Source organism: Lycorma delicatula, chromosome 5 (assembly GCF_047948215.1).
Source record: "Lycorma delicatula isolate Av1 chromosome 5, ASM4794821v1, whole genome shotgun sequence".
Lineage (NCBI taxonomy): Eukaryota > Metazoa > Arthropoda > Insecta > Hemiptera > Fulgoridae > Lycorma > Lycorma delicatula.
The window spans coordinates 165,470,826-165,496,337 of NC_134459.1; the positions used below are offsets into that span (position 1 = coordinate 165,470,826).

The following is a 25,512-nucleotide window of genomic DNA, read 5'->3' on the forward strand; positions in this document are numbered from 1 at the left end:
TTTTTCGCTTCCTTTCTTCAACTGACTCTTCTGATGCAATTGTCTTAATCGTACATCCTAACTGGTTTCTGTTTCTTTTGTGTAGTTCCCGCAAAAGTGTTCATCTTGTTTAATTCTGTTTATTACTTTATTTCCCGTTTTATCCGCCTATCTTAATTTTTCTATTCTTCTGAGAAAATGCTTAAAACTAACTGACGTTCATATTCAAAATCTTAATTTTAGTTTATTTTCTTACTTTTATTCGAATTCTAATAAATTGGAAAATGATAAAATTCAAGAAATAAAAAAAAACATTGGTAAATTTTTAATTAATTTAAGTGAAATATCGAATATATTATTTTGATAATATACAAAATTGCTAACTATCTACATATATATTTAAACAGATTCAAATTTTTACCGGTCAATAGGAAATAAAAAAATAATTAGCTCCGCAAAGTCTATTACAGCTAATTGGCAATTATAAAGTTAAAACATTCATTTGGTTTTACAGAAAACCATATCTATATGCGTTAACAAATAAACGCTGTACTTTAACAAATATTATCTGTAATGTAATATTATCAAAAAACAATTGGACAATTTGTCAACTGGCCAATCAGCGTTCGGAATCAATTAAATGGATACAGGTATTCTTATAAAACCCATCTGACCAGTCAAAATAGTCAATTACACTACCAAACCCTCTAATTTGGTTATCAAAATTACCAAACACATATAACTTTAAATTCATTTTTCGTACCGTTTTTCAGGTAAATAATCTAGCAAGAAAGTTTTAGAATGTAAATTAAATTTAAGACTTAAAATGATTGAAATGAAAAAGAAAACTATTTTGTGTTTTCAAAAATTCAAAAATTAAATACTTTTTTCATTAAATTTTCCATAAATTTTGGTAGAAAGCTAATACAATATTATAATATTTAATAATAATTGTTGGTAAAGTTAACAAAAAACACAGCTCATATTTGCCAAAAGAAATTGGACTTTAATGAGAAAGAAAACAACTTAACTTATGTTAAATCATAACCTTAAAAACTAAAAATAAATTATGAAAATAACATAATTTAATGATACATAAGAATATCAACTGAAATCAGCATATGAATAATGATATTAAATGAGAAAATACATGAATATACATTTTTAAATACACATTTTGACAATATACAATTTTAACAAAGCCTGAAAACAAGAGAACATAAAATACCTTATTTTTAATTGTAAATTTAGAAAAGCATAACATCAATAAACATAGTATGTCTGAAAAACTATTGCATTGCTGACAAATGCAGTAATATTGAAAATTAGGAATGAACAAATGTCATTAACTTAGAAAAATGAATTACAATAATTTCAGTATAAAAAAGAGTTAATTATAATAATCAAATTGAAATCAGTAATAATATGTAAATAGAGTTCATTTTGGTAAATAAGCATTCTTGAAAATATAAAATTGCAAAGTCCTAAAACATAACTGCACATCAGGAATAAATTGTTTTAGGTTAATTTTAGAGCAGTATTATGAACACAGTTCATGAGTAGAAAAAGATTAATCTCGAGGATTAACAAGATACAAGATTAAATTGTAGAGTTAATTATCATAACTACAAAATTGAAATTAATAAAGCACGTAAAATAGGTTGCAGCTGAACAATGACTCAACTTTATGTAAGTAACCTGTCGTGACTGTACTTAAGTGAGTAAATGGTTTTGTAAACTACACTTGAAAGTGAAAATGCATAAGGTACGATGATCTGAATGTTCCACAAATGTTTACTGATAAAATAACTGTTTAAACGTAATAAATAATGAAAATTAAACTTGCCTGTAGTACACAAATATTAGTAAACGACGAACTCGTGAATGAAGGTAAAATGAATACATACAGTAACTCCTGGGCGTAGCCCGCCGTGGTGTATCAGGAATGCAGGGGTGAGACGTGGTGTAGAGTTAGACTAATACGTAGTATCTCAGATATGTAGCAACGAGGTTGGAGATTCTGGATCGAGGAAAATTGTTGTAGAGGAAGCAGAGGAAGTTGAGGAGGATGAAATGGGAGAAACAATACTGAGATCTGAATTTAAGAGAGCATTAAAAGATTTAAATGGCAGAAAGGCTCCTGTAATAGACGGAATACCTGTAGAATTACTGCGCAGTGCAGGTGAGGAAGCGATTGATAGATTATACAAACTGGTGTGTAATATTTATGAAAAAGGGGAATTTCCGTCAGACTTCAAAAAAAGTGTTATAGTAATGATACCAAAGAAAGCAGGGACAGATAAATGTGAAGAATACAGAACAATTAGTTTAACTAGTCGTGCATTAAAAATCTTAATTAGAATTCTATACAGAAGAATTGAGAGGAGAGTGGAGGAAGTGTTAGGAGAAGACCAATTTGGTTTCAGGAAAAGTATAGGAACAAGGGAAGCAATTTTAGGCCTCAGATTAATAGTAGAAGGAAGATTAAAGAAAAACAAACCAACATACTTGGCGTTTATAGACCTAGAAAAGGCATTCGATAACGTAGACTGGAATAAAATGTTCAGCATTTTAAAAAAATTAGGGTTCAAATACAGAGATAGAAGAACAATTGCTAACATGTATAGGAACCAAACAGCAACAGTAACAATTATAAGAACAACAACATAAGAAAGAAGCCGTAATAAGAAAGGGAGTCCGACAAGGATGTTCCCTGTCTCCGTTACCTTTTAATCTTTACATGGAACTAGCAGCTAATGATGTTAAAGAACAATTAAGATTCGGAGTAACAGTACAAGGTGAAAAGATAAAGATGCTACGATTTGCTGATGATATAGTAATTCTAGCCGAGAGTAAAACGGATTTAGAAGAAACAATGAACGGCATAGATGAAGTCCTACGCAAGAACTATCGCATGAAAATAAACAAGAAGAAAACAAAAGTAATGAAATGTAGTAGAAATAACAAAGATGGACCACTGAATGTGAAAATAGGAGGAGAAAAGATTATGGAGGTATAAGAATTTTGTTATTTGGGAAATAGAATTACTAAAGATGGACGAAGCAGGAGCGATATAAAATGCCGAATAGCACAAGCTAAACGAGCCTTCAGTAAGAAATATAATTTGTTTACATCAAAAATTAATTTAAATGTCAGGAAAAGATTTTTGAAAGTGTATGTTTGGAGTGTCACTTTATATGGAAGTGAAACTTGGACGATCGGAGTATCTGAGAAGAAAAGATTAGAAGTTTTTGAAATGCGGTGCTATAGGAGAATGTTAAAAATCAGATGGGTAGATAAAGTGAAAAATGATAAGGTATTGCGGCAAATAGATGAAGAAAGAAGCATTTGGAAAATATAGTTAAAAGAAGAGACAGACTTATAGGCCACATCTTATGGCATCCTGAAGTAGTCGCTTTAATATTGGAGGGACAAGTAGAAAGAAAAAATTGTGCAGGCAGGCAACATTTGGAATATGTAAAACAAATTGTTAGGGATGTAGGATGTAGAGGGTATATTGAAATGAAACGACTAGCACTAGATAGGGAATCTTGGACAGCTGCATCAAACCAGTCAAATGACTGAAGACAAAAAAAAAAAAGAAACTTAAGAAAAATGTTGCAAGTTAAGTAATTTAGATTATCCAAAAGAGTAAAAAAACTTTCCCAAAAAGTTAATTTTAATATAGGATCTGCTGATGAAAATGTTTCATTATTAGTCTGCCGTAACTTTAGAACTGCATTAATTTTGATTAAGTAGATACTACCAAATAAGCGATTACCACCAAAGTATCAGCGACTGGCATATATACAATAATTTATTGCAACAATTTTATTTTACATAATACACTTAGAAATACTAACAAACTAATAAATTCCATAGATTAAAAAGAACACTATCTATCGGATTTAATTCAAACTACTTACTAAATACAGTCTGTTCAAAATATCCCAAAACCTTTTGATGGTCAGATCCAAAATTTCAGTAGTTTTAAACCTTCTCCAGACAACGCGAACAATTTGGCAAAAAACCCGCGGGTAAATTGGTTTATAGTTTTTTTTAGTATACAATGGACAAATACGAACATTGCCTTTTATAAATAAGTGAGATACCGGCGCCACCCAGCGGGTATAGTTTATAGAATTTTTTTTTCACGTAACTTATATATATACTGAATACAAACCAAATAGGATTACAATTTTTCGAAATATCTCGATCCCAGTGCCACCTAGCGGGTCCAAACCAATTCAGAAACATTCGGGCGTGCGGACAACTAATCAAAGTTTCATCGTAATCGGATGAATAGTATAGAAACGCATATGGGACAAACAAACATTAATTTTTGTATATATATGTATATATATACATAAGTTATTCTTATATATATATAAGTTACAAACTTATATATATAAGTTTGTAAGTATTTCTAAGGTAATGTATTTTGTCATACAATTTGAGAAATAATTTTTATACGATTAGAAATCAAATTATGAATAAGTGGCAGAAATACGTTTCGCCTGCAAACGAGAACTTTTTTGACTTTACTGTTGAAAATGATTTGAAATTTGATAGGTTGAAAAATAAAAAATCACTGCAAGTTACGTAAAAAAAATTGGTGAACTTTTATTTAAAAAAGATCACATGTTGAAAATTAAATGTAAAATATTCATTAAGTTCCTCATTTTAACCCTAAAATACTTATGTACACACCACATGACTTCTTTGTACTCATGTTAGATTACATACACTTTTAAAAATGATTATTAAACATTTATTAACTATTAATAAAGAAATATATTTTATAATTTAACAAAATATTTAAAAAAAAAGAAAAGTAAAGTCTGTTTCGAACTGATGTGCTTCCCTCTAAGATCCAAATATTTCACTGATTAAAATTTTATTTGGCTATAACTCGAACCAGTTATGATATCGTTAAAAAACCTCTTAATAATGAAGGCTTATTAATGCAGTTAAAATGTCCAAAATTAAAATATTTTGGATTTTGGTTTTTTTTTACATTTATGGTCAAGTCGATTGCAATCAAATGGGTGGTGCATAACTAGAACACTCCTTAATCCAAAATTTCAACATTCTCCGGCTAATCGTTTTTTTGAGTTATGGTTGATACATACATACGTAGTCAAAAATTGATTCATACATAACTAGTCAAAATTGATCCAGGTATGGTAAAAATGGACATTTCCGTTGAAATCCGAAAAATTTGTCGTTATTTACAATACTTCCTTTATTTCGTACAAGGAAGTAATTAGTATTGCGCGGTAATACCCACCGGGTTGGTGTAGTGGTGAACGCGTCTTCCCAAACCCGCTGATTTGGAAGTCGAGAATTCCAGCGTTCAAGTCCTAGGTAAAAGCAGTTAGTTTTATACGGATTTGAATACTAGATCGTGGTTACCGGTGTTAACCACACATCACAGGAATGTGTCGAACTGAGACTTTACAAGACTACACTTCATTTACACTCATACATATATCACACTCATTCATCCTCTGAAGTAATACCTGAACGGTAATTGAAGTATTGCAAGAAAGAATGTTTGAATCGTGGGGAACTGGGCTTCAAAGTCTGGGTGATGTGTGGTAAAACGCAATAAAGATAACAGAATGTTCGAGGTTGGATTTACCGCAATACCGTAACTAAATTTATTAATCTAAAGTGGAACTTTTTTTGAACGAAGGTATGCAGGTATCTTATGATTTTCATTAGAGTTGCAAAACTATCGAATTAAAGCAATCTAAAATGTTCAGGAAATGCGAATACTTTTTTTTGGCAATAGTGATTTTGATGTCTTTATTATTGAAATTTTACGAAAAGTCAATACTAAATAAGTAAATAACAAACATACCACACTTCAATAATTTAAAATTTCGATTGAAAATTGTATTTAGCTACTTTTTAGTTAGATTAAATTAACTAGTTGCAAATAAAACAAATTTGTACAAAATATTAATAAGTAAATATTTATATATAAATAGATTAAATTCAACCTTACCAATACAATTCATCCGCGTTCTCTTTTCTAGCACTTTTGGTCATACGACCGTCCTAAGGAAAATTTATTCTTCTAATTCAGATTATTAAAATTGAATTATGTAGACTGTAGATTTATAAAATATTAAAATCATAACTGATCATCATAGTATAAAGTTAGCCATGTCTTACGTAATAAGGTCGTAGTTGTTCATCTTAACGAACTTAAAATATTAAAATTTTATTAAAAAATATCAATAATAATAAAAAAAAAAAACAATTCCATATCTAATAAATAGTTTATAGTTCAACAATCATAATAGTCAAATTTTTTTGGTTCAATCACTACAAAAACACAAAACAATCTTGCCAAAAATTTCTAACCTCGAATCAGAAACATGCTGGTTTACATTTATTTCATTCTGTGCACAGCCGCAGCCTGTTAGATTCATCCACTCCACCAGTTTCTTTGTGTTTTTTTCTATTTATTCCACTAGTTCACTTTTGTAGAAATGAAAAAAATTACTTTTGTAAATTTGAAAAAAATTACAATTATATGTTTTTAAAACTCGTATTTCGGTTAAGAATATTTTTCACAAACAAAAAAATTTTTTTACAGATTTTCAAAACGCTGTCTAACTTGTGAAAAAATATTGTATGGAGACTTAAAAAAAACATTTTTAAGCTTCGAGTTTCTAGTAGAGAGTCTGTTCAGAAGTTTATTTCTTAGTTGATTTAATTTTTGGGATGTGTAGTAGTAGTTTCTTTTAGGGAGACAGAAGAGAAAGCAACTAGGTATAAATAGTAGAGAAAGTGATGGTGGCGGAGAATAGAAATCAAGCAGAATGTTGGTGAAAAATAAGTGGATTTTTCAATGGTCTACAGGATCAAATGTATTTTGATAAAGATGTCTCATACTAAATGAATGTCCAAGCCACATCTCAAAAAATGGAAGTTTTAAAAAACTGTGTCAACTCCAAGTTATGACTTTTCTAAGGATATGACAATGCTAAGGATCACTTTGCTAAAGGTGCTGTTCAATTAAAAAGCAAATTCTCATACAGCTGGTTGATGGATTATGCTCTTTCGCTGGCATATTCCAAAAGATTAAAGGGCGTGATGTGCATTTACTTGTGTTTCCACGAACTATTGTGTGTATGGTGTTTTGGGTTCTTTCATAGCGAGGCCTTTTAATTACCTGCTAAAAAGACATGGATAAATTCAGGAAATCTCACTGTTGAAAATATACCTGTTGATGTACAGCTTATTTCTGCCCACTACCAGAAAAACAGAAACAAACAACAAAATTGTTAATATAATAATTTCAACTGATATTTTGTGGTACACATGATCTCCGTCTTTCTTTGAGGGGCAAAATAAATCATGAAGGTGTGTTTCTGAGGACTTTATAAACTCAAAATTTGACTCTGATGACCACAGTTTAAAAGAGCACATAGAAAAGTGCACAAAAAAGCCACTTGTCATCACAGATTCAAAATTAAATAATTTGCCTATGTGGCATCATTATTAGAGACATCACTACTGATGTAAAGAGAGCATGTGCTTACAAAATCCTGGCAGAAGAGAGCAGTGACTTATCAGGGAAAGAACAACTTTCCAGTGGAGTTAGATTTTTTGACGAAGAAAGGATGATGGTTTGTGAAGAATTTCTAGGTTCTGTAGATTTGACTGGCTAATGCAAAATCTGCAGCATCTGCAATTAACTACTTTGTATTAAAGGCATGGCTTGATCCACAAAAGTGCGTCGGACAAGGATACGATGGGTGTTCCATTATGGCAGGAAAGGATGGTGGTGTCCAGAAAATTATTAGAGAAAAGTATATGAGAGCGTTACACTTTCACTGTGCTAGTCACAAACTGAATTTAGTTGTATAAACAGCTTATACGAAACTGTAGTGATGCGAAATATTAGTGATATGAAAAGATTCTTCTGATACTCGCGCCTTTGTCAAAAATGCATTCTGAATAAACCAATGATCACCACATTCAAGAAACATGTGCAAATCGTTATGGAGCTTGAAAAAATATCAACAGATGGTAACAATGCAACAAGAAAAGGTGCTTTTCCAATGCATTGTGCTGCCAAAAAATCAGAATTCATTGTTAGTGTTTGTCTCTTTAACAAATATTCAGCATTCCTGCAATCAGTGGTAAATGTTTTTCACAGTCAACAAGAGTGACTATACCTGTGAATATACCCCAGTCAACAGGGCTATACCTGAAGTTACGATGGTTAACTGCAAGTTAGGTAGTCATGGATAGCCTACTAGCTATCCATGACTACCTAACTGGGTTGATGCTATTCCCCTCCTTTCTTTTCTGGCAAACCTTTTAGCTATAACATTTTTACTGTATCCTAATCAAAATGCCTACATCATATTCTATTGCCTTACAGTTATCTACAGTTATTATACAGTCTTATACATGACTCTCCATTAAATTAAGTAAACCTAAACATCTTAATCCAGCAACTATATGAATAGCATCACTTTAAGTGATTCATTGAAATAAGAATAAATAAATACATTAATTTAAAATACATTATTTTTAATTACATTTTTTTAATTAATACATTAATTTTCATTTTTTTTAAATAAATATTATAATGAAATGTAAAAGCTTCTAATGTAAATGTTTGAATTCAGCTGCAGAACTAGTCTCATAATCATAGGAAAATGGAAATATGAAAGCAGAAATATCAGTCTTCCTCAGATTCATCTGAATCTGAAGTAAAAGTAAAATAATCAATTTCATCTAATTTACTAATAGATGATTTTCTTTTTGGCCGTTTTGCTCTTGTTTTTGATTTTCGAAGGTGAGAGGAATTTTTTTCTCTTGTTTTTGATCTTCGACGGTGAGGGGAATTTGTTTTCGATCTTCGACGGCGAAGGGAATTTGTTTTCGATCTTCGACAGCAAGGGGAAACAGAAGGTTTTTTTTTATAATGTTTTTGTCTTTTCACTATTACAAGATCTTCTTCTAATTTTTCTTCCTTCTTTTCCTTTCGAACATACCTGGAAAAAAATTGTTTTAACTGATAAATTGATTTGGTTTGCCATAACCATTTTGGCCATAATCATTTGGCCATAAATTAAAAATTGCAATTCTTATAAATTCAGTGGTTTGTCACTCACATTATACCACATTTTAGGTACTGAATTCTGTGTTAATTAAATATGGCTGTGTTTTTTTAAGTATTCTGAATTGTTTTGTGGAGTGCATCGTTTTGAGAAAAATGAAAAAAATAATCATGTTGACTGTATATCATTGCGTGCAACACTGTTTATATGACGTTTACAAAAGAGATTCCACAGATGAAAAATTTTAGATATATCAAATTCAATAAAACTACACACTTAATGGATTTGCTAACCACTTTAAAATAAATAACACCACAACTGGGAACTTCATTATCAAAGGAGTGCAGCTTCAAAAAAACTATTTGTAGAACAATTGCCATGTTATTTCAAAAGGAAATAAAAATAAACAATTTTTTTTTTAACTGTAACTAATACACTATTACAAATTTTGTTTCTTGTATTTGGTTAATTTTGTAGTTGAAAAAATTTATTGTATAAATGAAAACCTGATTTTATTGGTTTCTCTGGGGTACTAAAGTACTCTTTAACCGATATGAAAAATTCCTTTACCGTTTTAAAGCTAATTCCTGACAAAGTCTTAAACTATGTAGTAGTTACAACATTTGTTTCATTTCATCATCTTAATCAAAGTATAGACTTTCTCGTTAATGAAATCATGTCCTTGTAAATTCACATTAAATGTGAAAATACATCAGCTAAGCAAGCCAACAGCAACATATATAGGGCTCACACATTCTGTGATAACTATCTGACTACTGTATGGAAAAAGATTTTCTCTTTTCGCCTATTTCATCGCATAGTTTAGCAAAAAGCCTATTCTGTAATGTGCTTGTGCATCCATTCTGCCCTTTGTGCAAGACAATCTTAATTTTTTCAGAAATCCACTGTTCTTTCCTTTGGATACACAGGTCTTTCTTGTGTGTATACACACACAACTAAAGTGTGTGTGTATACCATATTTCATTTGCACAGGTGTGGCAGTACTAGCAACCACTTTACTTTTTAAACTTATTCATTTAGTTTTTACCCACTCGCCTGTGAGCTCATAACACATGACTACAATAGTTAGCTGTACATCAGTCCATTGGAGGCCTACGGGAAGGGAAAATTTGATTTGTATTTTACTGATGCAAATGTCTGTCGAGGCATTTATATTGGTGGCATCCTGACAGAGGCCTGGCTGATAACTGTGACATGTAATCAGTTAGAGGGTCTAAAGACGACCTCCGGTAAAGCCCCTCAGGGGTTGGAGTGGCAACTGGTAATGTCTCAAGGTGGGTGACTTCCTCTACGGGGTTGGATGTTCATCAGTGCTACACTAGTGCTCCTTGTGGTGAGAGAGGGTACACCATGAGGCAGTATATCCACTTACCCACTGGTTTTTGATCATTTTTGGGGTGCGGGTGTGATTTTGCAAATATTTTTTAATTGGTAACAAATGTGCCTAAAGAAAATTATGCATTAAATTAGGTGAAATTTGGAGATACTGAGTATGACCTTGCTCTACAGTCTCACCCTGTCAGCCTTTAAAGTTGAAAATTTAATGGCATCAATGTCCCATGTATGTAGAAGTAATGTGACCTAGTAATCGGTCCAGTAAGGTTAAGCAATCAAGATCCAATGAAAACCGTATATGCCTAACTGGACAGATTACAATACTTTCTCTTCTAAAGCTATTGCTAAGGTATAGCACTAGATGGTAAAACTTAAAAATAAGAGTAAAAATTGAATATTCCACACTTGCTTAAAATTGAACTTTTTTAAATAGCAATATTTAATTTATTCTTTTTAATAGTTTTTTCTTCAAAACTTAAAAACAAAAATATAATTTTGCAAGAGGTTCATGCCCTTTTGTCTCCAGCAAACCTCTTTATTACAGCCAGTAAAACTTTTTCGTGAGTGAGGTCTATTGCCTGCCCAGAAGAAAAATTAAAGATTCTGTAACATTCAAAGGTTATTTTTTACTTTGGTACAATTTTTTAGACAAAACCCTAAATGATGTCATGGAGGTTGGGATTATTTGTCACCTTCAACCTTTTACATAAAATTAGTATCTGATAATATGAATAATTTTATTATCACATATTTGTACTATTTTAGTATCATGTATTTGTACTAATTATCACATACTTTAATCAACAGATAACAGTTACCTAATTTTAACAAAACTTTCATAGATAGTTAATATTCTTTCTTTAAACAAGGAATGTTTATGAAGGCCACTCCTCCAAGTAATTTTCAATTGATTGTTGCTGTGGAAAGTAAAAATTAGTAAAATAGTATTTTATTATAAACCTTTTAGTGAAAATAATATTTAGTGCTCCTATGAGGAGATCGTAGCATATGACTACTACCACTTAGTAAATCATTCTGTTACTTACAATTTTATCCTTGCGATTACTTCAGTAACATACCCATCACAGTTCATTACTCTTGTACACAATGATAATGATATAACTGTTAATATTATTCTCACAAAAGTACCTCTAATAATTGCCAAATCGTCTAAAGCTTCATTAAGTTCAAGAGCATTAATTAGTTTTTTAAGCTAAAAGAAAAAAGAAACAATTTTTTGTATTTATGATGAATTTCAGTTACAAAACACCCCCCTCTCATACACACACACCCACACCCACACCCGCATCCACGCCCACGCCCACGCCCACGCCCACGCCCACGCCCACGCCCACGCCCACGCCCACACACACACACACACACACACACACACACACACACACACACACACACACACACACACACACACACACACACACTTGTTTGTAATAGTATACCAACAACAGATTCTCTGAGCAAGTGATCTTGCTCATAGACAGTCTTGCAAGTGAGAAAGTGAATCTAGATTACAGATTCACTTTTTTGAAAAAACATTGGGCCTAAAAATAACTTACAAATCATTTATTTTTCTATGAATGATAAATGAATTTTGTTATGTGAAAAATTAGTTTTTTTCTTCAACTTGCATGTACTTTCTTTTTAATTTTGAAAATCTTTTATCCACATCAAAAAAAATATAATGAATTTTTTTTATTTTGTAAAAGCTCCTCTGATTCCTATAAATTTTCAACAATGAATGACTCCATTTACATAAATTATGGATATTTTTTATATTTTTTATAAACAACTCCTAAGAAACATACAATTATAGAAGGATACAGATTAATTTTAACTTCAGTGGGTCTTATTTAACCACTAATACTTGGGAACTAATTAAAACTAATTTAATATCAACATTTTGCTTTAATGTTTTCTCAGTATTCTTCTTTATTATAGATATTTTCTTCAATGGATATTTTCTAACTGCTTCAATGAATGAGTAATTGTGTTGATGAACATGTATATTATTAAAAACACCACAGAGAAAGAGAATTTTACTATTAATAACAATTTCATGGATTCAAGGGTGTGATATGTACTACACTAGGTTTGGGTGACCAAGCATGAAGCAGTGTGTGAAAATTCAGCAGTATATGAATGTGAATGAATAATAATTCAATAAAGTGCGACATGCACATGTTTTCAGCTGTGTCTGATACTGGCTGTTTTCTTCTATATGGAATGAAGCATAAACTGTTAATATGGATACGTGAATGGTAAAAGATGTATTTGTGTTTCTTTAAAAGTCCAACTTCAGCAGTTTCATCAGCAAAAGCAGTGTTCCTAATTAAACACTTCCTTTTTTTTTTTGTTTAACCTCCGGGACCACTGTTAGGTATTGTTTCAGAGGATGAGATGAATTATTTGTAGCGTATGAAAATGTCATGTCTGTCTGGGATTCGAATCCGGGAACTCTGCATGAAGGGATGAGACGCTACCACTCACGCCACGGAAGCCGGTGTATAATTATACTCCTGAAGAAAATTAATTTATTATTTCAAAACAATCTTCCTTTAAATTTTATTTATTTCCTGGTTTTAACCCTAAAACTGCTGAAACTTGAAACATAAAGATGCATTTTCCTTTTTTCAGTGCTACTGTTCATTTATCGATATTTATTTGATATGCGAATATTAAAGCTCTAGTTAACTGCGTCAATACCAAACAATAGTAGAGATCTCAAGCTAAATGTTGAACTCTAGTAGCTTTTTTGTTGTTTGTTGTTTACATTTTGTAGTCTTTCTTTTTCAAAATAACTTTTTATAATTCTAATTTAAGTTTTTGTAATGGGTAGAATATATGAGTTTGAGTGAACTTGAACTCAAGTATTTACAATGAAGATTAAGAAATTAAGATTCACCTCAGGTTGGGGATGATAGTAAACATGAAATTTCTGTTAGTGATATGAACTCTCAGTTGAAAATGTTAGTGATTTTGTAAGTGATAATTCAAATATAGAATATAATCCACCTCCTGGTCTAACCTAAATAGATTCCCGTGTATCCACCAGAGCCTACGCTTGAAATATCTCAAGAATTTACTGTGAGGAACCCAGGAATACAGAATTGTCTACCCAGAAACAGTCTGCCAATTATTTTTATTTATTTTTTAACTGATATGAAATTTATTGGTAAAGAACTAATTTTTTTGCCCACAAAATAATTGAAAATAATCTGGTAATTTGAGAAAAAATTACCATTACCAGAAATGGCTTGAATTCTGTCAAAGAAATTAAAAAAAATTGTGTCTGGGCTCAAACAAAAAAAAAATATGTCTGGGCTTAAAACAATCTGTGGTAGCCCTCTGCCTTACATCAATAACAGAAGCATGGTTACACACAAAATCAAATTTGTGTGTCTAGTTATTTGGTGATAGTATGGTGAGAACACCGAAGTTATTTTGGTGTTCTCAGAAATTTAATACTGATTGATATTTTTATTATGAAGGATAGATGAAAACAAAATTATGGAAAACAATGTTTATGTTATTTACTCTATGAATTAAGGAAATGGATGAAGAAGTTTATCCAAAAAAATTAAGGAAACTAATTTGTTTATCAGTTCAAACAGTCTTAAAAGACATCTTACCATGCTCATTGAAGTATTTTTAGAAGAATCCCTATTCTATTGATGGTTCTCCTGTGGACATTGATTCTGGTATTGTGAATGGTATTCAAGTCCTGGGCATTATATCATTTGTATCTTTCAGGTCAATATGTTGTGAAGTAAGGTTATGCACACTTTATTCTTTCAGTATTCAAGTTCTCAAAATAACTGAGAAACTTTTCTGCAGCAACAATACATTTTCTGAAGTTTTAATAATTGTAAATATTTTTCAGTAACCTAGAGAATATGTTCTTATATCAATTTTGTTATTCTCTTATTTTGTAATTTCTCAGCATATATTCTCATAACTGTAAGTACTATAATATTCACCATTACTATATGGCTGCCAGAAATCATGAACCCAAAATCATAATTTTCTTTTGAGATTATTATTAATTCTTTCCATAAGAAAGTTTCCTACTCATTGGAAGAAATAGACATGTTCATTGGATGCAAAATTGAAATGAATTAAAATAGTATGAATTTTATTCAAGAGAAGGATGCTGGTGTTGTCTGGTCTATCTCAAGGTTATGTTCCACCTCCTGTCAGACAATCAGACTGCCAGCAGAATTACATCTGTGTTGATCTGGTCTTCAGTTTACAATGCAACTTGTACCCTCAGGCATCATCAGTGTGAAAATTTTTCACAGACTGAGAATCACTAAACCTTTTGTCACTGAATCGAGAACAAAATAAACAATGAGTTTTGAATTGAATTAATGTGTTTTGAAAAACACAAGACATTATGATTTTTTAATAAAATTGTACTGGTTCAAAATAATTATTAGTATAATACTGATTTGTAACTAAAAGCTCACTAAGTGGAGGGGGAAAATTTTAATCCAACAATGTTCAGCACTCTCTCAGTGAACCAAAACTTTTAATTTCTTTATAGGGATTACCAAATAAACTTTGCTCATGTGTTGAATAATAATTGATTATTATTATTTAGGAATTAAAACTCTTTACCACTTAGGTTGCTCTAAAAATTGAAATTTTCCACCTTGAGGATTGTTTTACCTGTACTATTTTTATCAGTTTCAGGATTGTTTTGTGGGGGCAGTTGTATGGCAAATAAATCAATGATTCATTGATTTGGTAATCAAATCTAGTAGTTATCGATGTGAATCATGCTGACCTCCAAGTACAAGAATTGTGATGTATGAAGATAAAACTGAGTTATAATGAAATTCATAATATAGTTAACAATTAAAGAATAGGATTTTTAATGTAATCAACCTTATTTTAAAGGCTCATTATTCTCAGCATAAGGCTCAGTATGTACAGCATACACAAAGAGCTATATGACTTTTGAAATATCACTTCACATTATAATATTTGGGTCCACATTTATTAACCCTTCAGGCACTAATCTCTCATAGCACTGTCACTCGTGGTATTACCACAAGCACAACATAATTGTCAATAAGCTCAGAAGTGTTGTGTTCTTCCACTTGAAAAACTAAATCACATTACGCACTTTATGGATACAGAAGCAACTATGGCAGGTTCCATGTTTCATCAATTCCTGCTTTATTAGTATTCAACAGAATTGTATGGGCATGTAGTGAAATTTTAGATTGATAGACAATGCACATGAGTCATTTTTATATCAGAAATTTTATTCTCAACAGCAGATAAAGAGTAAACTCTTATAGTAAAATCACACACTACTTTTTCATTCTGATTGGTTTTAGTACTTAATGTTCTTGATCTGTTTTCTTAGATATAGTAGCTCTATTATAAATATTTCTCTAAGTAGATTTCAAAAAGGAGATTGTTCAATCCTTTTAGATTGAACAATCTAAATTTAATCCTGATTTTGTTTTTACATGCATCCCTGTATTTATGGATAACCAGTTAGTTGGCTATCCTTGCTCTTTATAATTAGAGAGTAAAATATAAAAATAAATTAAGCAATTTAAGAGATAGATTGTTTATTGCATCATATTTATATTATATTTCATTATTAATAAATATAACTGGAGAAGAGGGAGTCCACATCCTACCTTCCAGTGAGGTAATCATTCTGGGTTACATGCACATGCTAAAACAGTAGAATGCTAATCAATGTAAATTTTTAGTGACAAAACTTATAACACTAATTCAGATGCTCTGTATTTCTTCTTTGGAACTCTAGATATAATTTTAAAGTACAATTTACAGCACAACAGTAGTATAGTTCAAGAAGTATAATTCATAGCAGCGTACTTACATTATTATACAGTATTTTGGAAGAATATGTAATAAATTGAAACAATGCATTCCACATTAGATTTTCTGTAAAATTATGAATTACTATACCCAGCCAAATCTGTAATAATAAATTACATTATTGCTACAAAGTATGTTTATCTATGTGTCAATAATGCTCAGATCTTTCAATATCATCTGATATTGAATGAGTATACTAATCTCATGTGTTAATTATTTTCTTATCAACAAAGCTGATAAAAAATATGAACTGTCAAAAAATCAAGAACAAAAATACAAAATCAAACTATGATGCTTTTAACTTTTATTTAAGTTGGCAATTCAAATTTGTGAAATAAAGAAATCCGATTCATGAAAAATAACTAGAATGAAAATCTTTTTTATCTCTCTTGCACTTACTAGAATATAGACTTTACAAATTAGGAATAAAATAAAGCTGTATTATTAATATATTTCAACACTGTACAACATGCTGCAGCATGCTATTCTGCAGATTATTACTATGATATTTATTCAATTATCAGAATAAAATATGATTAAGACATTTTAAAAACTAAAACCGGAAATAATTTTTTAAGTGGATGGAAAATGCATCCAGAAGACCTTCAGAAACCAACAAAAATTTGTTTTGACTGATAAGGTTTATACCGCTGTTTATTGCACTCATGTTCATATGTTATATGACTAGCGGGCCTAACATTAACAAGAAACTCAATATACAAGCTACACTAAAAACACAGTATTTCAATACAACCCAAAACTTAGCTCATAACCTTAACAGAAGTCATAACAAACAGAACTGTTTCACTTACAACAATAAACTAACACAACTAGATACACCCATTCATAATCTCTTGGTGGAAGGAGATATTTGTACACAAAAATAAAGTTATAGTATGCAGTTAAAAGACACATTGACAAAGAATTTATATATCTACACAAAGGGAAAACAGTGACAATTTATCGCAGTCTTCAATAAACTAGACTGCAATTCTTATCTCTTTGCAGACAGATGTGTACTTAACTTTTAAACTACACCATAAACAAAGTCAAACACATTCAAAAACTTTTCCGCAATACATTCAACTAGTTCACACTGCACACAAATATGCAGCCGTTTTACACTTTTCATTACAAACTGTGTACCCTTATCATGTAACAACTATAATGAACACAGCACAATGAATACATAACATATAATAATGGTTACACACCACACTGATGAGACATGTTAACAAAACAATGTTACATTTAATGGCAAGAGAAGGATAATAGAAATACCAATAAAAATCCATAATTTACTCAGTCTCTAAGTCATATCAGCACTTCTATGTTAAAGAAATACTTTTTATTACGAAAATAGAAGAATAAATATTTTTTACAGGTCAGGAATTTTTAATCCAGATTGGTTGCATTTTTTTTTTTTTTTTTGTCTCCAGTCATTTGACTGGTTTGATGCAGCTCTCCAAGATTCCCTATCTAGTGCAAGTCCTTTCATTTCAGTATACCCTCTACATCCCACATCCCTAACAATTTGTTTTACATATTCCAAACGTGGCCTGCCTCCTCTATGAATCATGAGACCTTGCCGTTGGTGAGGGGGCTTGAGTGTTCAGGGATACAGAGTAGCTGGACCGAAGGTGCAACCATATCGGAGAGGTATCTGTTGAGAGCCAGACTAAGGAATGATTCCTGAAAGAGGGCAGCAGCTCTTTCAATAGTTGTTAGGGGCGTGAGTCACAATGACTTAAACGGCCATATCAACTCAGCCATATCAGTACTCAGTCCTCTGATTACTGCGCAGCTGAAAGCAAAGGAAAACTACAGCTGTTTTTTTTTCCAAGAAAATGTGGCTCTCTGCATTTTCACATAGCAATAATGGAGAAGCCTTCCTTGGTAAAATATTCCGGAGGTAAAATAGTCCCCCGTTCGGATCTCCGGGTGGGGACTACTAAGGAAGGAGTCACCAGAAAACTAAAAAAAATTGGTTGCATAAGATTCAAAAATAAACAGCATGATACGAGGTGTGTGAGAAAAGTAATGAGATTGGTAACACTGCGAGCGATCTGGCAACGCTGTGTTTACCGGTTTGTGCTAGACCGGTTTGTTCATCCCTTCAAAACTTCGTTCATCGTTTCACAACACATTATTTTTGACAGCGCCATCAGTGAAGTTGTGTTTTTGTTGTGCGTTACAAAAATGGAGCATCGGAATTTAGAGCGACGTTGTGCAATCAAGTTTTGTATTAAACGTAGGGAATCCGCGAGTGTGACCTTTGAAAAGTTGGGACAGGCCTATGAGAAACATTGCTTATCAAGAGCACACGTTTTCCGCTGGCACAAATCATTTTTGGAAGGCCGAGAACATGTTGAAGATCAACCTCGCTCAGGGAGACCTTCGACTTCAAAATCTGACGAAAACGTTGAGCGTGTGAGGGTTCTTGTGAGATCAACCGTCGTTTAACAATAAGGATGATGAGTGAACAGTTAAATTTAAACTCTTTCACCCTACATCAAATTCTGACAGACGATCTGGACATGCGAAAGGTTTGTGACAATTTCATGACAATGCCCAGTGTCATACGGTCATTTCCATCATGGAACTTTTTACATCAAAACGCATTACTACGGTTCCTCAACCTCCCTATTCACCTATTTGAGTCCTTGTGACTTTTTTTCCCGAAATTGAAAGATCTCTAAAAAGGATGTCATTTTGGAACGCTGGAGAACATTCAGAAGACTGTGACCTACCAGTTGAAGCTTTCCAGCGCTGCTACCAGGAGTGCTAACAACGACTCTGCCGGTGTATAGCTGCCCAAGGAAACTACTTTGAAGGGGATAATATTGTTGTTTGAAAAAAATAACTTTGGTAAGTAAAAAATCAGTCTCATTACTTTTCTCACACACCTCGTATAAACACTTCTTAGTTTCAGAGATTTATTTTTTGTAAAGGAATTACCATGAAGATACCTTTGAAATTTTACTATTCATTATTAATTAAGATAAGAATATATTTTCCTTGTATTTTATAATAACAATTTAGGTGAATTTATTTACTTATAAATATTAATTAAATATAATATATTTTATAATATTAATAAATATTTTATATTTGAATAATTTTTATTGATTTATTAAATGATTTTCAACATACTTGGGGTTCAGATGTTTATGAGTAACCACAGCGTTCTTATTCTTTGGTAAAAATGCGAATATGTACTAAGAAAAATTCACACAAATTTTTTTTGTATATTCGCATAAGGTTTATTTATGTCACATTCAAATCAATAAACAAAGATTATATTGAAACTTTGTGATAAACTCAGTGATAAAACAATCTGAAGTATACTACTAATTAAACTGCAGTGATGACACTAATTACTGCATTGAGTAGAAAGATCCATATTCAATCACACAGACACAAAGACACTAAAGCAAATGATTCACTTAACATATAAAACACTTTAACAGTGTTCTGTTTAAGAGCTAACAATGTTTTAAACATGAACAGAACCAGATTTATTTCAAATTTTCAAAACATATGTTGTAACACAGTCATTTTTGCAGTAAACTTCAGTGAATAGTTCTATTGATAACACACCCTGGCATCAGATAGTATAACCAGTGGTTTTATTTTAAAACCACACATTTTGTGTAATTGTTTTTCTGTAAAATTCTGTATAATTGTTTTTCTATCTAGAAAGAATTACTAGCAGATACCAGAGTGATTGTAACAACAGTCATTGAAGATTACCTAATTTAATTAAAAATATTTTAATGCTAATTTTGAAAACTATATTTAGTAAAATCTGCCTCAGTTTGATAGTTTAAAAATTAGTCGTTATTCGCGGTGCAATATTTTACAATGTCTTTTCTACATTTGCGGCTAAAATTTTCCGAATTCACGTGCATTACATTATTTAGCGACATTAAAAAATAAAAATATTAAGATTTACTGGGACAGATAGAGTACGAACGTGAAGAGATAGAAGATACGATTCATGGAAAACAGTTAAATGTCAAAACCCTTACCGAAAGCATTAAACTACCCCATGATCTCGTCCGTTTTTTATAGATGCTGATCCATCTGAGTATAATATGTACGCGCACAACTTAAGATGCCATGCAAGAATATACAGAACTTTACACGGATTTAAAAAAAGAGCGTGACAAGGAAAAATTACAAAATTTTGTAAATCCAATTCAAAATACTGTAGGTTAATTTTTTACATCTCCTTTACAGTAATTTTTGTTTTGTTGTACGTATTACTGTAGTGCTGTTTTCTTGGCTTTTTAAGGCGATTATAGAGTTAGATTTGAACATGTAATACAGTTTTCTATTACAATACATACTGTAGTGAGCTTTTACATCAAACAGTTCGACAAATACTTACTAGTAAATTAGGAAATATTCTGTATTTTGTTGCCTCTATATTTTATCAATAATATCGCCCTTAAATATGTACGCATCATTTTCTTTTATTTTACATAGAATCTAACCAGTCTTCCTTAAATAAGGTTAGTTCCATTCATTATTTGCGGTTTTATATATTCGCGGCATTTTTACGGTCTCTAAACACCGCGAATAAGAAGATTTTACTGTACTATTTCATCACAGACTGACACATAAAAGTATAGAAAATTATAAACATAATAAATTTGATAAAAACATCACATGTAAAATAATTAAATAAATATACACAACAAAGGTCAAATTTGGCATTTCATTGCATACTAAACACGTTTTCTAGTCTCTCCAAGATTAACCCATTAACATCATTATTGTAATAACTACATATCAATGCTAAAACGATTTTATGGAAGCATATTTCCAGAAATTTCATAATTGTAATTTTTTTAAAGTAATTGCTAATTTATAACAAAAAGTAAAAGTTAAAATTTAAAATTAAATTAAAGTCATAATCCCTAACGATTTAAAGTAAATGATTTGTAAAGAATAAAAATACTTCTTGAGGAAAATCAGACAAGAATAAATGCAAAAGAAAAAAGGATTTTGAGCACTTCCGTGTGTAAAGTAGCAAATAAATTTTCATTAACGTTTTTAAATCTGAAAATAAAAGTACTCAAAATATCCTTATCACTTTGGTAGTTGACTGCGAGAGATACATCCATAAACTAGAAGATACGAATTATAAATTAACTGTAAATTTCAATTATGATAATTTTCTGAAAACTGACTCATTGAGATTACAGAAAACAATTTTTTATATAGTACAAACAGGTTTGTAGATGAACGCGTAGATGAAAGTTTTGAACTTTACTCTGAGTTGAACCTAAAAGAATTCATACACAAAACTTGTTAAACATTAATACGGTTTCATACAGAAGAATTGAGAGGAGAGTGGAGGAAGTGTTAGGAGAAGACCAATTTGGTTTCAGGAAAGGTATAGAGGGACAAGGGAAGCAATTTTAGCCCTCAGATTAATAGTAGAAGGAAGATTAAAGAAAAACAAACCGACATACTTGGCGTTTATAGACCTAGAAAAGGCTTTCGATAACGTAGACTGGAATAAAATGTTCAGCATTTCAAAAAAATTAGGGTTCAAATACAGAGATAGAAGAACAATTGCTAACATGTACAGGAACCAAACAGCAACAGTAACAATTGAAGAACATAAGAAAGAAGCCGTAATAAGAAAGGGAGTCCGACAAGGATGTTCCCTATCTCCGTTACTTTTTAATCTTTACATGGAACTAGCAGTTAATGATGTTAAAGAACAATTTAGATTCGGAGTAACAGTACAAGGTGAAGAGATAAAGATGCTACTATTTGCTGATGATATAGTAATTCTAGCCGAGAGTAAAAAGGATTTAGAAGAAACAATGAACGGCATAGATGAAGTCCTACGCAAGAACTATCGCATGAAAATTAACAAGAACAAAACAAAAGTAATGAAATGTAGTAAAAAAAACAAAGATGGACCACTGAATGTGAAAATAGGAGGAGAAAAGATTATGGAGGTAGAAGAATTTTGTTATTTGGGAAGTAGAATTATTAAAGAAGGCCGAAGCAGGAGCGATATAAAATGCCGAATAGGACAAGCTAAACGAGCCTTCAGTAAGAAATATAATTTGTTAAATCAAAAATTAATTTAAATGTCAGGAAAAGATTTTTGAAAGTGTATGTTTGGAGTGTCGCTTTATATGGAAGTGAAACTTGGACGATCGGAGTATCTGAGAAGAAAAGATTATAAGCTTTTGAAATGCAGTGCTATAGGAGAATGTTAAAAATCAGATGGGTGGAAAAATTGACAAATGAAGAGGTATTGCGGCAAATAGATGAAGAAAGAAGCATTTGGGAAAATATAGTTAAAAGAAGAGACAGACTTATAGGCCACGTACTAAGGCATCCTGGAATAGTCGCTTTAATATTGGAAGGACAGGTAGAAGGGAAAAACTGTGTAGGCAGGCCACGTTTGGAATATGTAAAACAAATTGTTAGGGATGTAGGATGTAGAGGGTATACTGAAATGAAACGACTAGCACTAGATAGGGAATCTTGGAGAGCTGCATCAAACCAGTCAAATGACTGAAGACAAAAAAAAGCGGTTTCATAAAATAAATTTCTTAGGCAGAGTTATTTTTATTAATGTTTTCCGTGAATCAAAACTAGTAATAAGACAAAAACATCATTATTAGTAAGCAATTCAAATACTCTTTATTCTCTTTGTACTCATCAGCAAAAAAATATAAATGTTTATTATAAACCACAACTTACAGCAGATGAAACAAGATTTTCACAAGTAAATTTAATTGCATTTTCTTTCTTCTATTACTAAATTTTATTACAATTTCAAGGACTTAAAAATTGTTATACTAGGAATACTAGTTCTTATCAATAATTCTGTTTACCTTTTTTTTTTTTAAATTGTATTCCATATAAAGAAAGAGTGCAAAAAAATGATCGGTACCGTAATAAAATATCCAAATTAATTTACCTTATATAAGAAATTCATTGTTCCTGTTGGCGAAGGTCCCAGATTAGCAGCAGGCCACAAAGTAAATCGAGAAGCAGCTATTGCTAAAGTAAATAAAAATAAAAATGATGCAAAGCTTAATCGAAATTCACCTTCCTCCTCATTGTACTCTATTTCTTTATTGGAACAAAATCCAATCCAACAAACACCATTGTAATGAAAATACCATGATGTGGCTGTATATATTACAGTATCAGTTGTTATAGGTAATAAAGAACATAAGTCTGCGGAACAATGACCAGCCATAGTTCAACAAAACAGAATCCATAATAACATTTTAGGAACACTACATAATTTACTTTATTTGTTAACATATGATTGTCATATGTTTAATTATAATTGAAAATAATAATCTTAAGAGAGCAAAATGACTTAAAAATTTATTTTTTGCATAATAAAATGAAGATACAGAGTAAAAAAATAATTTTTTTTTTAATATCAGATACCGCTTTTGATTTTTATAAATATTTATTAACAAAAAATGTTTAAATGCTAAATTTATTTTATACTATAAATATACACACAGCATATGTCCAGCAATATGTCCAGTCATAAAAACTAAATATCAGTAATTTTAATGAATGTTATAAAACAAACATATTGTATTGTATTCATATAGATAACTTCTTTGGGAGTTGATTTTTTGAAGCAGATCTCTGCTCCTTATCTCATAAGCTCTACCTTCAGAATGTTTTATGGTTTCATGGTCAAGCTCTACCTTCAGAATGTTTTATGGTTTCATGGTCAGAACTAGGTTTATAAAATTTGTGGGCATTTAAAATTAAAAAAAATCTTTAAAAGAGAGATACCACAAAATTTGTACTATTTCTAAAGTTAAAACACTACAATGAAGTTTTACACTACCTGGAAGTGTTTGTTACTTTTTCTCACGATTGTTTAAAACTTCAGAAAATTTTACGGGAACTACAAATCTCATAGAAATAATATTTTTTGTTATTTAAATGCTAAGTAAGAACTTTAAAAAAAATATATATATGAGGTGTGATAAAAAAATACGGTGAATGAATGTTTATAGCGGCAACTGCCGACGCTACATCCATATGCTGTAATTTGTCCAATAGCGTGATCAACTGAGACAGGCAGGGACAAGTTGTAACACGTTCGAGCTTGGCAGTCAGCTGCCAGAGCCGCTAAAGTGAGGTTGTGTTTATCGTGTCTGTCGCGTAACATGGAATTTGGAACAAAGCATTAACATTAAGTTTTGTTTTAAGTTGCAAAAGAGTGTCAAAGAAGCTCACGAAATGTTAGAATCGGTGTACGGCGATAATGCGGGAACTTTGAAGACTGCGTACAAGTGGTATGACCGATTTAAAAACGGAAATGAGTCTGTTGAAGACGAGCAGCGTGCGGAACGTCCAGTAACCTCAAAAATAGTTGAAAATGTGCAAAAAGTAGAAACAATGGTTCGTTCAAACAGGCGAATGACTATTCGAGAGCTATCGGATGACCTTAACATCTCGTACAGGTCCGTTCAAAGCGAAACGACGTACGAAGAAAGCGACCAGAAAAATGGACCAATGGCTTCCTTCTTCACCACGACAACGCGCCGTGTCACACCTCGCTTCTCATTCGCGAGTTTTTGGCCGAAAAAAGTGTTCCTGTCTGTCCACATCCGCCATACTTACCGGATTTAGTACCGTGCGACTTTTGGCTCTTCCCAAAAATTAAAACTGTGCTTAAAGGAAAACGTTTTGACACCATTGCTGACATTAAGAGGGACACGACCGAGCAGCTGAAAGCCCTTCCGAAAGACGCTTTCCAGAAATGCCTCCAGTCATGGAGTCAACGTTGGGATAAGTGCATTGCTAGCCAAGGACAGTACTTTGAAGGAGATTAAATCGAATTCTATGTAACCTTATTACTTTTTTTAACAAAAAATTATTCACCGTATTCTTTGATCACACCTCGTATATACAAAAATGAACATTGGTAATCGGAATAATGCTAAATAATAATTTACCTACCTCTCAATGAAAATAAATTATACATAAAAATCATTTTAATAGTTTTACAGACTTTATATTATACAGCACCTAATTAATTTTTTTCACAATAGGATTAAATTTTTCAACATTGAAAATATTTCAAAAGGTATCGTTTTATCTTGTAAAAAGGCAACACTTGGTGTCCGAAAAATAACTCTGTTGCTTCAAGAAAGAATGTAGTTTATATTTTGCACAACTCAAT

General features: G+C 31.4%; 1 protein-coding gene across 2 annotated transcripts in view; it reads right to left on the minus strand.

Annotated features, from left to right (window-relative positions):
• Positions 1-8,617: 8,617 nt before the first annotated feature.
• The window catches only part of LOC142325570 (uncharacterized), a 270,581-nt gene continuing 253,686 nt past the window's right edge, over positions 8,618-25,512 (minus strand). For both annotated transcript variants that reach the window (XM_075367477.1, XM_075367478.1), the window contains one exon: positions 8,618-9,005. In XM_075367477.1, coding sequence (XP_075223592.1) covers positions 8,690-9,005 — 316 coding nt within the window. In that variant the 3' untranslated portion in view covers positions 8,618-8,689. The remainder of the gene's footprint in view (positions 9,006-25,512) is intronic.